The sequence below is a fragment of the Crinia signifera genome, chromosome 2 (genome assembly GCF_055691185.1).
Source record: "Crinia signifera chromosome 2, ASM5569118v1, whole genome shotgun sequence".
NCBI lineage: Eukaryota > Metazoa > Chordata > Amphibia > Anura > Myobatrachidae > Crinia > Crinia signifera.
In genome coordinates, this window is record NC_139218.1 from 258631480 (window position 1) to 258645972 (window position 14493).

The 14493-nt window shown below is 44.0% G+C and overlaps 1 protein-coding gene across 3 annotated transcripts in view; it reads left to right on the plus strand.

The window, feature by feature from the left end:
* Positions 1–14054, plus strand: part of NMS (neuromedin S) — a 74133-nt gene extending 60079 nt beyond the window's left edge. For all 3 annotated transcript variants that reach the window (XM_083174365.1, XM_083174363.1, XM_083174364.1), the window contains 3 exons: positions 4096–4137; positions 5890–5941; positions 11510–14054. In XM_083174365.1, coding sequence (XP_083030491.1) covers positions 4096–4137; positions 5890–5928 — 81 coding nt within the window. In that variant the 3' untranslated portion in view covers positions 5929–5941; positions 11510–14054. The remainder of the gene's footprint in view (positions 1–4095; positions 4138–5889; positions 5942–11509) is intronic.
* The last annotated feature ends 439 nt before the right edge of the window (positions 14055–14493 follow it).

Genomic DNA, 14493 nt, shown 5'->3' on the forward strand with positions numbered 1-14493 from the left:
TCCGGTAACCCTGCTTCCTCTTCTTACCGCCTCGGCGGGTATAGGGGCGCCACCGCCTTGTGGGCTGCGCCTGTTGCGTACCCCTAAAGGGTGGGCATTACGCTGGCTTGAGGAATGTGCAGGCTGACTTTCGCCCTAATTTGAAGAATTAAAGTCAGTGGATGACCCATAATTGCGCTCCTGACCCTTGTTATACCTTCTAAAAAACGGTTTTTTATAGCCACCCATAGGCTGGGGTGTTGTCCATTGATAGATGAGGTTTAGCTGGTAGTCATTTTCAACTTTAGATTTTTTGTCTCGTTTAAACTTAATCAGATTGCGTTTATATGCTTGTAATTGCTCATTAAGTTTGGAGAACCAATCAGTGGCGGTGTCCTCACTTAGTGTGGTTTTGTGGGACGCCTCAAATTCAGTGATTTTGTCTTTTGCCGCTTTAACCTCTTGGGTGGAATACTCTATAATTAATAACATTAGGTCAAATGAGCATTTATTAACTATTGATACCCACTTCCTACAGAAAGTGGGGTCATGACGGCCAATGGTTGGGCCGTTTTTCATACGTAGCCCCCTTGGGATCATTCTGGCTCTGTGGTACTCGCTTAACGATAATCCGTGATAGTAGTAGTCTATTTCACGTTTTTTAAGTTTGAGCAGATCGCGGAATAATTCCTCACAAGGAGCCGCTTCTGCCATATCCTCCAAAACGCTGCTATACAGGATTCCATCTGCGTCCTTATCAGTATAAGTAGTTGTTTCCCCAATGGGATATGCCGTCTGTGAACAACCCGCCCCAGGCTCCATGGGGTTCATGTTGTTATATAATGTGCAGTAGCTGCTCAACAATTAGCCAGGTGTAGCCTGTAAACACAGGTAACTCGACTGGCAGATAGATGGTTAAAAAAATGTATAAAAATACACTGGGTGCTCCGCTCGCACAGGGCAACACAATTTCAGCTGATGCAAATAGGGTTAAATACCGGGGGTGCCACGACTGGGAGATAGACAATGTCCAAAAACTCCAATACAGCGATCCAGGGTGTCTGGCACAGCCTCCTACGTGAAATGCTGCATGGGTGCCAGCATAAAAGATTAGGTATACTTGGATAGAGGATGCGGCACACCATTCACGTATAAACGATTCCTTTAATACGACAACGTTTCAATGCCTAGTATGGCATTTTCATCAGGCTTAAAACAGACATATACAAACACCTTACCTATATAAGATCAAGCTGGCGCTTTGCCGCGCGCGGGACCACGCACCCGTCCGGCAGCGCTGGTCACGTGACGTCATCATCCCGAGACTCGTCCCAGACCCAGTGACGATGCGTCACGTGGCCGTATCTAGGCAACCAGGGTAATCAAAAGAAACAAACAGTGAGACATACGTTTAAAAACGAATAGATACATGTGTGAGCAGCATATTGCAAATATTTTAGATGTTACGCTATCAATAGCAGTGTAAATCACCATAAATGATTGCTATGAACAATAGTTAAGCAAAACGGCATGGCACGCCTGCTGATTGCGGTGATCAAAGACAGACTCCTTAGTGATTGCTCGTTACCATCCGATGTATCGTTAATATCATCGTGCAATCGTACAACAAACATCAGGTTGCTATGTACAATAGTTACATACATATAGATTATAGCTGGCATAGGCTGAAAAAATGTAAATTATCAAACGATATGGATATGAGAAGCTTAGGGGAGAAGAGCAAAAAGACATATAACATATGAAAACTAAAAAGTAGAAAAAAATAAAAAAATATACTTATACATTTTTTGTTTAGTATATATTGTTTCTTTTTGCAAGTTTTTTTCTGCCTCTTGGCTTAATTCTTTTTCTATTCTTCTCAATTCTTGTGTATATATTTATACCTGATTTATTACATATATTTCTCATATATATATTTTTTTATTTTTTTCTACTTTTTAGTTTTCATATGTTATATGTCTTTTTGCTCTTCTCCCCTAAGCTTCTCATATCCATATCGTTTGATAATTTACATTTTTTCAGCCTATGCCAGCTATAATCTATATGTATGTAACTATTGTACATGGCAACCTGATGTTTGTTGTACGATTGCACGATGATATTAACGATACATCGGATGGTAACGAGCAATCACTAAGGAGTCTGTCTTTGATCACCGCAATCAGCAGGCGTGCCATGCCGTTTTGCTTAACTATTGTTCATAGCAATCATTTATGGTGATTTACACTGCTATTGATAGCGTAACATCTAAAATATTTGCAATATGCTGCTCACACATGTATCTATTCGTTTTTAAACGTATGTCTCACTGTTTGTTTCTTTTGATTACCCTGGTTGCCTAGATACGGCCACGTGACGCATCGTCACTGGGTCTGGGACGAGTCTCGGGATGATGACGTCACGTGACCAGCGCTGCCGGACGGGTGCGTGGTCCCGCGCGCGGCAAAGCGCCAGCTTGATCTTATATAGGTAAGGTGTTTGTATATGTCTGTTTTAAGCCTGATGAAAATGCCATACTAGGCATTGAAACGTTGTCGTATTAAAGGAATCGTTTATACGTGAATGGTGTGCCGCATCCTCTATCCAATTATATATATATATATATATATATATATTATGTATATATCATTTAAATACTACATTGTGAGGGATAATAAATATGTTAATGCTGAGAAATTACATCAATCTAGGAGAGCAGAGTTCTGTAATTTATTTATGGCACCATTTATTTACGATAAGAGTTCTATTAAATATGGGATGTTGCTATGGGCTAAATAAATAAGCAGATTCTGATTGGTTGCTATGGGCAATCTTTTAAATCGGGACCTATCACAACCGGTCTGTAAAGGGGGCAGCATTACCGGTTATGCAGGTGTGGCCTTGGGTGGAGGGGCATAGTCTAGCACCACTACCCCTGTAGAGCATGCATACAGCATCTCTTCACCGATCGCTGGCTGCAGAGCAGAACAACGGTGATCTCTGGTTCCCTCCAACTGATCCCTTGTCCATGGGACACGTACACCCACAGGAGGGACAGTCTCCAATTAGCGTGACTGTCCCGCTGCAATCGGGACAGCTGGGAGGTATGAAAGCACTCCCATCTTAGTAAATAAACCCACAGGAGTACAGAAAAGCATTGTTACCTGCAAGTCTACTATTGCACCCCTGTTAGGACTTATCAGTGAAGCATGTCATTTTCTGCTCAGCCAAGTTGATACAGTAAATAATTTAGGGAGATATTTTAGTTTCTCTTTTGGAACAACTATATCATTATCATTGGTGATAAACATTTTTTACTAAAGAGCCTACACACGCAGCGACAATGCTGAGTGTTCACAGCTCTGTGTGCTGAGCGATCTATCAGGGCCAGTGTTCTCCGCAGAGAACACTGACCCTTCCCGGCGATTAGAGATTAATATCCAGCATGCTGCATATTAATCGCCTGGGCAATAGCGAGGCGCTGGGACACAAATCGCTATGGCTATGCCCCTACACATGGAGCGATGTAGTTAAATTAAGTGACATCACTACATGTGTAGGCCCCTTTAGTACAGATCCAACTTTAAGGGATAAAAGAAAGTGGAGTTCATTGTTTGAAGTTTTCACCCTAATCTTGGATTACACATACCGTCATGGGTATCCACTATGTAAATGCTGAGGGTCATGGGATGCTAAGAACATCTGATTGAGCATTAATTCCTATGATCGACAGTAAATAATCAGAGAACACTGGTCTACACAGGGCTTAACTCTCATGTCACAATCTGTGTTTGAAAACTGACATTTAGGAGCTGCTTGGTTACAGCTTTATTTTCAGATGACCAAATTGGAAAGACCAAAAAAATAAATATTAGCAAAACATCCGGAAAGATCACGAAAAATGTTCTTCATACCGGTCGGAGATATACACATAACTAGATATGTATATATACATTTTTATTGCATGCATATGCAGTATTCTTCTGCAAAAATAAAAAATGACAGCATTGTATACACACAAATCACATTTAATGAAATTGCATTAAAAAAAATTGTACAAGGTTACAAAATTGTATTAATTATGATGAATAATATATTTTGTATTTTATTTTACAGGACAGTTCTGGAACAATGGGAAGACCCTTTTTCCTTTTTCGGGTAATGCAAGGCTCTTAAATGTCATCAGTCATCAGAAGTTTGCATTACCAAGGACCTTTCACTATAACCATCAAATGTAATCTAGCTATGATCTAAAGGTGTCCGGTGATTCCCACATCAAGATAGTTGTAGTTTGAGCTAAAATTAAATATAGTACTATTATTTCTATGGAGATGAAACATTCTTAGCGAAAGACAAAACAAATCAGGACAGAGACCCATTGTTATAGTTGGATCCGCGGTTGTTCATCCCGTCAGCACGCCAGAGCTTACCGTCTTGGTGCGCCATTACCCAAGATGGGGACGTACGAGGTTCTCAAATGCTCGCACGTCCCATTGCTGCGAATGGGGAGCACGAGTGTCTCAGTCAATAAGTCGACCACTATTGGTCGACATGCATTAGGTCAACATGATAATGGTCGATGGCATAAGGTTGACATACGCTTTTCACATTATCTTTATATGTTTTTGAACTTTTCCGTACTTTACCATCCACATGGACTATGACTGATTTCACCTTGCCAGAAGCATGGCGGGGTAAGTGAGCCATGCAAGGGGACGCAATATACCAATTGGGGTATGGATCATTGGATAGACAGACATTAGTTCTACAAGCATCAGGTCAACCACTAAAGGTCGACGTGCATGAAGGTCGGAAAGGCTGAAGGTCAACGTGCCTGAAGGTCGACATGACTAAATGACGACGTGTTAGATCGACAGGGTCATTAGTTCGACACAAGCATTAGGTTGACATTCAAAATGTCTACATGGGGTTTTTCACTTTTGTTTGTCCCGAATGTCGATATAGTCAACATGGACACTAAAAAGTACGCTGGACATGCTGCGCTCGGCACACTATTTTATTCTCCCGCCACGCCCTAGTGGATGGTAGGGCATGAAAAACCACCTTAAGTCATGTCGACCTTCATGCATGTCGACCTTCAGGCATGTCAGCTTCATGCATGTCGACCTTCAGTGGTCGACCTAATGGTTGTCTACCAAATGCTTGTTGACCCAGTGACTGTATCCCACTAATTGTGGGTCCATGTGCTTCAAGATGAACATTGACAACCTAATACATTCATATCAACATTTTCATGTGTCAACCATTTTCATGTTGACCTTGTGCATGTCATCCTACTGGGCTCGACCTAGACACTATCGACCGACACACAGTCAACCCAGTAAACCACACCCTGTATACAGTATACTAGTGTTATTGGATGTCACATTAAACATACTGAATGGAACAGGGGTGCAGAAAATGATACAGCAGCACAACCTAGTGCAAGTAAGGCTAGCATTGGGGAGAATGTGTTGCATTGTCAGATGCGATTACATACAGATGTAGCTGTGCTCATGAGTGCTGCTTCTGGTTGTCGCACCAAATTCGTACCTGCAGAGTGGAATCGCCACACAGCTCACTGCATTTCTGTGAGCCACTGGAGTGAGTTAGATCTACGCACATGAGGACAGGATTGCACCAATCCCCACAGGAGTTGCATCTGGCCATTGATGTGGCAACAATGAGCGTGGCTACATCTGTACTTTGTACAGTCAGTAGATCTGCTACTAAACATTGGTCATCTCTAACATCAGTGGGCATCAGGGCTAACACAGATTTCCTAATATTAAAATCTCCATTTGTAGCAATGCAATCTGTACTATCATAATAAATACACTCGTGTCATGTTATAATTTTATCTTGTCATTTCATTCATTAAATTCCGTATTGTATATGTTTCTCCTACAGCCTAGAAATGGAAGAATGGTCTCCATAGATGAACACTAACAATTGCAAAAAGGTATATGTGTATACAATTATATTATAGTACATGATTTTTGTTGTACTGTATATTCTCTCCATACTGTACTCCAATATATAGAGTTGACTGTTTGTATACAGTTCTATAAAGCAATGGCATTCTTATTATTGTGGAGCTTTGGGCCTGATTCAGAGACCCATTGTTACAGTTGGATCCGCGGTTGTTCATCCCGTCAGCACGCCAGAGCTTACCGTCTTGGCGCGCCATTCCCCAAGATGGGGACGTGCGAGGTTCTCAAATGCTCGCACATCCCATTGCTGCGAATGGGGAGTACGAGTGTCTCAGTCAATAAGACGACCACTATTGGTCGACATGCATTAGGTCAATATGATAATGGTCGACGGCATAAGGTTGACATACGCTTTTCACATTATCTTTATATGTTTTTGAACTTTTCCGTACTTTACCATCCACATGGACTATGATTGATTTCACCTTGCCAGAAGCATGGCGGGAGAAGTGAGCCATGCAAGGGGACGCAATATACCAATTGGGGTATGGATCATTGGATAGACAGACATTAGTTCTACAAGCATCAGGTCAACACCAGTCAGAAAAATGTAGGTCTACATTTCGGCCACCAGGTGGCCTTTCTCAAGACAAGTCAGCATAGACGTCCTCAAGAGTCAGGATGGAGTCAGCGCAAGAGTCAGCGCTGTGAGGACGTCTATGCTGAATTGTCTTGAGAAAGGCCACCTGGTAGCCGAAACGTAGACCTACATTTTTCTGACTGGTAATGTACCAAAATTAAATTCTTCTTAACGAAACTTTGGTGAGTGCTCTTATTGGATTAACCATATCCTACCCTGCTATATAATTGGGACATACTGTGTCGCCTTAAAGGAGCACCCCCTGTATTTTTTACGATTTTTAGCTTAGATTTTAGCTTAGTAAATTTGAAATTTACTTAGCTAAATTCGTAAAAAAAAAGGTGTATCCCAGCCTGCGGGGCATTAAAGGACCCAGGGACCTTCCGACGGGATCAAGATAGGTAAATATCAGTATGTATGTATTAAAGTTTTATTTTTCTGGTGTGTCAGTGTGTGTTTATTTAACTATTTTTTAATGCCCCGCAGGCTGGGACTTGTGGTTCTCCAAGTCCCAGCTTGCAGGGTAGGCTTGCTGAGACTCATAGTTCCACAGTTAAAAACAATAGTTTATTCTATTTTTTACACACAATCAGCTCGATGCCCACCGCCCAGGGGCATTGAGGACAGCATCAGGCTTCAGCCTGGTCAGGTAAGTCCTGGAGGGGGGGGACCCCTTTATTGGGGGGGTCCCCACTCCCCCAGGGCCCCTGGCCAGGCTGACCGGTCAGGGGGTTAATGCTTTGGCCAGGGGGACTTGTATAAAACGTCTCCCCCTGGCTGTGGCATTACCCTGCTGGCTGGTTTGGCCTGGGGCTGGTTCTTAAAATACGGGGGACCCCTACTCATTTTGTCCCCCGTATTTGGGAATCAGCCCCGGACCTGGAGCCTGGGGCTGGTTGTTAAAAATCAGGGAACCCCTATTTGTCGGGTTTCCTGATTTTTTATTACCGGCCCGGCTCTTTCAGCCTGGTCCTGGTTACGGCTGTGAGGGGGACCCCACGCTGTTTTTTTTATTTATTTTACAAATTTTTTTTGCAGCCTGCACGGATCTGACTGATCCGTGCAGACTGCCTACACTAATTCGTATTAGCGGCCGTATATATGGCCGTTAATACGAATTTATACGCCATCGGAGGGTTACAAAGCAGTCGTGTTTGACTGCTTTGTAAATACCCCTCCAGAACACGACAAAGCATACGAGGTTTGCTTTCATATTAATTCGTATTAAGAATACGAATGCAACTTTTTGCATTCGTATTCTTAGTAAATTTCGCCCAGTATATATATATATATATATATATATATATATATATAAGCTGTGTATTCACTATAGCACAACTGAATGTGTCTTTATTCATTGTGCAGTATATATTCTTCTACATAATTTAAGAATATTTTTTGGTTACATATACAGATGTAGCGCTTCTCTTCATTGCAGGGGCTGGCAGTGGATTTGCCACATGCCAGCCCCCGCCAGCCACCGGTAGGGGACGCATGTGCGTCCCCTTACAACGGGGCTCCCCCCAGGTCCCCGCCACCTCGCAACCAGTCCCCACCGCGTTCCCCCACCTCCCCGCTCCACCCCCCCCAACCCTGCCCATCTCCCTGAAGCGGATGAGTGGTGCTACATCTGTATATCCAATAACTACCACCACCAGGCTGGTTCCTAGATGGGCGAAAAGCAAAAAGAAGGGTAGAAATAAAGATGTCCTGTGTTTGTTATACCCCTTTTACACCAAAATCCCAGATCCAACACGATATTTGGAACACGGTTCCAAGCTAGGTCGGATCCGGGATTTGCACCGTTTACACTGCAGTGCCGACATGCAGTGTAAACCTGGGCGGCAAGCACTGGTCCGGAGGTTGGGCACCCCCATTCTGTAAACAGGAGCCGGGTCAGATGACCCGGCATACCCGTTTACACTGCCCACTACCCAGGTTCTGTCCGTGTTCCACCGTTGTCAGGACCTGGGTAGAAGTCCCATGCAAATGGACATGGGTAGACCCCTTTTACACCGCCACTGACCCGGGTCCAAAAGGGAAAACCCGGGTTTTTGCGGCGGTGTAAAAGGGGTATAACTTGCGAAAGCCAATATTTTATCCCAACTCAGAATAATCCCTTTAAATATCTTGAAACTTGTATACAGTGGCGTAGCTACGTTTTGGGTGCCCCCCGCCGTCGCCGCCCCGCCGAGCACCCCTACCCCGCCGCCCATGCAAACCCCCCCTCAATCCCCCACAGCCTTACCTATCGCGCTGGTCCCGGCGGCTCCGTTCTTCTGCTGAGGACCACCAGAAAATGGCCGCCCCCATACAGCAGACAGTTTCAGAGAACTGTGTGCTATATGGGGGCGGCCATTTTGTGGTGGTCCTCAGCAGAAGAACGGAGCCGCCGGGACCAGCGCGATAGGTAAGTCTGCGGGGGATTGAGGGGGGGTTTAACTATAGAACCGCAGCCCCCGGCGCCCCCACATGCACAGCGCCCCCCCGCGGTGGCGGGGGCTGCGGTGCTATAGTTACACCCCTGCTTGTATAGTATTTTCGTATAAAATGGGAGTACATTTCTGGTAAGACTTAAGCTCCATACACACTGAACAATATATTGCTAAGCAGTATATTGCTCAGTGTCTCGTTTTCATCAGCAACCAGAGATGTTTCCTAATTAAAAGGAAGCTCTCTGCCAGGGAAACAGCTTATCAAGGGAGCATGCTCCTCCGACCAGTGACCACCCCAGTCGCCCCTTACACACAGGGATATGGTCATTTATCTTAAATTCTCATCCTTGGACATGCATATGCCAGGACAGGATTTGATGTTCAGTAATGTTAATAATAAAGAAGTACTGAGTTCCCAGCCAATCAGCGGCCGCTCAGTCTTTTGAATAGGATTTCCTTCTATTCTCCCGCCGCGCCCCCGGTCTCTGCTCAGCATCTGCGTCGCGGTCCCCGCTCCCTGCCTGCCGCTACACCTTGTGCCTCTCCCCGGACCAGTCCCTGCTCCTGCCGCTCCCCGGACAGGTACCCACTCTGGGAGTCAGGAGTCTGGGAGACAGGTACCCACAACCATCCGCTGCCTGCCGCTACACCTTGTGCCTCTCCCCGGACCAGTCCCTGCTCCTGCCGCTCCCCGGACAGGTACCCACTGCCAGCCTGCTCCTGATGCCTCCCCCCCCATTTTTTATGTGAGATAAATCGCATCCGATTTATCATATGTAAAAAATGGCACATCAAGTGCCAAAACTTATCAAGCTCCCCCGGGGAGCTCAGGGGAAATCGGGGCTGACTTGTCCTTAGGACAAGTCGCCCTAGTGTATGGGGGCCTTAACACTGTCATCGTTACTCCGATGATGCTCACAATGCCAGAGCCGGCATCCCGAATGTAATTTTGATTGGATTTGGTTAAGATTACATTGCTGATGGGGGAGGAGGGTGTGGTACTTGTGGAGTATCACGGCTCCCATCGTATGGCATCGTATGCCATATGTAGTGGCATACGATGCGATGCGATGTTTTACCGATTTTTGAGCATTTTTGCTCAAAAATCGTATGGCATCGCATGGCATCGTATGCCATATGTAGTGGCATACGATGTCATACGATGCGATACGATGTTTTACCGATTTTTGAGCCAAAATGGTCAAAAATCGGTAAAACATCGCATAACATCGTATGCCATATGTAGTGGCATACGATGTCATACGATGCGATACAATGTTTTACCGATTTTTGAGCAAAAATGGTGAAAAATCCGTAAAACATCGCATGGCATCGTATGCCATCGATGCGATACGATGTTTTACCGATTTTTCACCATTTTTGCTCAAAAATCGTATGCGATCGCATCGGATGCCATACGATGGCATCCGATGCGATGCGATGGCACCCGATTTTGCACTGAAATGCATCAGAATGCATTGAAATGTGTATTAAAGTAGTGAAATGCCCCCAAATGCCATTTTTCATAGTGCACCACCCCCACTATCAACGTCAACCCGAAGCGTGGCGAGTGCAGCGAGCCCGCGAGGGGCGGCGGTACGCGTCCTACGACCTTTTCATACCCCCACTATCCACGTCGGCGTGGAGTTGAGAATAGAATAGTGTGGCGAGCGCAGCGAGCCACCGAGCCCGAAGCGTGGCGAGCGCAGCGAGCCCCGCGAGGGGACGCGGATACCTGTAAAGCCCACGAGGAGACGCGTATAGCTGTGAAGGTATCCGCGTCCGCTCGCCACGCTTCGGGCTCGCTGCGCTCGCCACACTATTTTATTCTCAACTCCACGCCGACGTGGATAGTGGGGGTATGAAAAGGTCGTAGGACGCGTACCGCCGCCCCTCGCGGGCTCGCTGCGCTCGCCGCGCTTCGGGTTGACGTTGATAGTGGGGGTGGTGCACTATGAAAAATGGCATTTGGGGGCATTTCACTACTTTAATACACATTTCAATGCATTCTGATGCATTTCAGTCCAAAATCGGGTGCCATCGCATCGCATGCCATCGTATGGCACTAAAATGCTCAAAAATCGGTAAAACATCGTATCGCATCGTATGACATCGTATGCCACTACATATGGCATACGATGCGATTCGATGTTTTACCGATTTTTGACCATTTTTGCTCAAAAAATCGGTAAAACATCGTATCGCATCGTATGACATCGTATGCCACTACATATGGCATACGATGTTATGCGATGGCATACGATTTTTGAGCAAAAATGGTCAAAAATCGGTAAAACATCGCATCGCATCGTATGCCATCGTATGCCACATGCGATGCGATGCGATTTTTAGCATACGATCTGCATACGATGCAGGTCGTGGGAGCCGTGATACTCCACAAGTACCGAGGGTGTTGTTAGGGTTAAATAACCCTCTTAAATCACAAAGGCATAACTTTATATTGGTTTGAATTATAAAGTAATTTACTGTTCTAAACCTCTAATACATTATTTCTATTACAGAATCCACTGAAGATGTTCTATATGGTGTGACCCCAAGGCTTGATCCAATCTTCTCAACACCATATTTAAATGATATTATGAATACTTGTATTTATTACCATAGTCTGTAGTACCACCAACTACAATTATATTTATTAATGTTTAAGGTAAAAAATGAAATAACCTTGTGCTTATAACAGTTTCCCAACTCCAGTCCTCAGGGGTCCCTAAAGCTGAGTACACACCAGTTCGTCTGGTACAAACAAAAATCTCGTAATGTATGGGAGCAAATGACAATAAACTATTTGCTCCCAAATGTTGGAAAACAGACAAAAACTATTGTTCAGACATTAGTTAAATCAAAGGTTTTAACCAATTTGCCTGAATGACCATTGTCTGTTTTCCAGCATTTGGAAGCAAATGGTCACTTGCTCTAATACAATATCAGATTTTTGTTCCCCCAGACAGAGTGGACAGATAAATCATAAGGGTGTAGCCAGCTTATCAGTGCATGTTTTACAGGTTTCCTAGTTGTTGAACAGGTGTATTCATTACTGGCTGACTCCTAGATGAACAGTTGGTGCTAATAATTATTTCACTTGTCATATTGAGGAGATCTGTAAAACATGCACTGTTAGGGGTACCTGGAGTTGGGAAATATTTGTTTAGAGTGTAGCCTTATATTAATTATTCATAAGAAATATCACCTGAATAATTTACTGTTTTATCAAGTACACTTCCTACATAAATAATACCCCTTACCTTGTGTTTTGTGTAAAAAAATAATAACACACACAGTGCATGTAAATTAGCCAATACATCCAATTTAAGCTAAAATAAAATTTTATTTTATTTTTTCATGGCTCCATTGTGTTCCAATGGAGGGGAATAACTTAGCTGAGAAAATAGAGGTGATGAGTCTGAACACTAGGGCAAGCTACCTCTATTTTGTCAAAACAGAAACTCACTTTCGCCATTCACCAATTACAATTGGGTAACCAAAGTAGTTGCTTATTATTTACTGGTGGTGAGCATTTGTTGCTGATTTTCAAACACAATGGAAGCCCTATTAAGAATAAAAAGACCATAAAAATGAATGACTGCACTGAAATGATGAATAAATAAACAGCCAGTCTGGGAATAGCTGTTCTTGTTAGCTGTTGTTGGGTCTATACAATGTCCTTTCACAGAGATATATAAGTTATATGTATGAACTTTTTTAAGAGTGACAGCCTGCTTTGAAGGAATGTGGATTAAAAGATTGACAGTTTCTCAACAGACAGTCAATAGGTATAGGTCTATACTAGATGTTGACAGTCTAGTTTGACAGGGTCAAAAAAGTGCACACGGAAATGGTTCAACTATAAAGCTAATCCTCCCTCTAATGCCTAAGCCTAATTCTCCCCGGAGCCTAACCCTCCCCCTAAAGTCGTAACCTTAACCGTACCCCTACCACAGCCTAACTCTAACCCTCCAGCAAGTGCCAAATCCTCACCGTCCCCTCCACCAGCCTAACTCTAACCCTCCACCAAGTGCCAAATCCTCACCGTCCCCTCCACCAGCCTAACTCTTACCCTCCACCAAGTGCCAAATCCTCACCGTCCCTTCCACCAGCCTAACTCTTACCCTCCACCAAGTGCCAAATCCTCACCGTCCCTTCCACCAGCCTAACTCTTACCCTCCACCAAGTGCCAAATCCTCACCGTCCCCTCCACCAGCCTAACTCTTACCCTCCACTAAGTGCTAAATCCTCACCTTCCCCTTGACCAGCCTAACTCTAACCCTCCCCCAAGTGTCTAACCCTAAAAATTCTGAATAATTATGGACCTTATTCTGGTCCATTCGCTCCCTGCGTGTTCACGCAGGGAAGTAATGGTGTGCGACTGCGCATAAACCGTTATGCGCATGTGCAGCCATTTGGTGCGAGCGGCCAAGGCAAATTGATTTTATATATATGAAAACACTGGGGGTTCCTATGGAAGTTCGGCAATGGTGCGGATGGCGGGCAGCTGACGTCAGCGGATGTCAGCAGCCTGCCCGCTTTCCGCACAGGGGCCCGCAGACCTAAGATGACAGAGGTGTCTTCGGTCTGCGAGCGATGTAGAAATCATTCGATGGTCGGTGTCCATCAAATGATTTCCTGCCCGCATGTAAGCTGCGAATGGATGTTTATGCAAAACATACATTTGCATGCCTGCGGGGGATCGCGGCGTGCGAGGGGGAGGGTGGACCTTACGAGTCGCAGCATTGCAAGACAAGAAAAAGGTCCCATGTGTCAATCTTTTTTTGCTTAAACCATTTAATTGTCGGCCTGTTGACCATATTGACCATTTAACTGTCAATCTTTGACCCTTTCGACATATTGATCCATTCAGATACTGCTTTGAAGGCACTGTAATGAAGTAAGCACCGTCCATGTGTTATAATCACATGAGGTTGCATGCATTGTATTTACATTAAAAATACTCGATAGGCCCATCGTTTTAACAGCACAGCATAAGAGGCGTGATATGGGTAACAAATATGACATTTTGGGTGAAATTTAATAGGATGAGAGATTCAGAAAGTGAGAGATTTGGTGAGAAATCTCCAGGGTTTTTTAAAGCGGCAATCATTCACACTGCAAAACCAGTTTGATATTGAAGTGTAAATGATTGCCGCTTTAAAAAAAACCCTGGAGATTTCTCACCAAATCTCTCACTTTCTGAATCTCTCATCCTATTAAATCTCACCCTTTATTTTGTGAAATCACCAGTCATAAGTATCTTGTTATTTTAATTCCATTCATTACAAAAATGTATAGTTTTAATATTGCTGTATTGGTTATGGTAAAACATATATATGTTTTATTAATGTCATTAATTTTGCGTTATTGCACCTTTTATAATTGTTTTTATTGTATAATTTATGTAGAATATTCTAAGAATATTTGTTGTCTAAATTAATATATACATACATTAGATGGTAATGTTTCAGCAGAGATAATTTTATGGTGACCTCACATC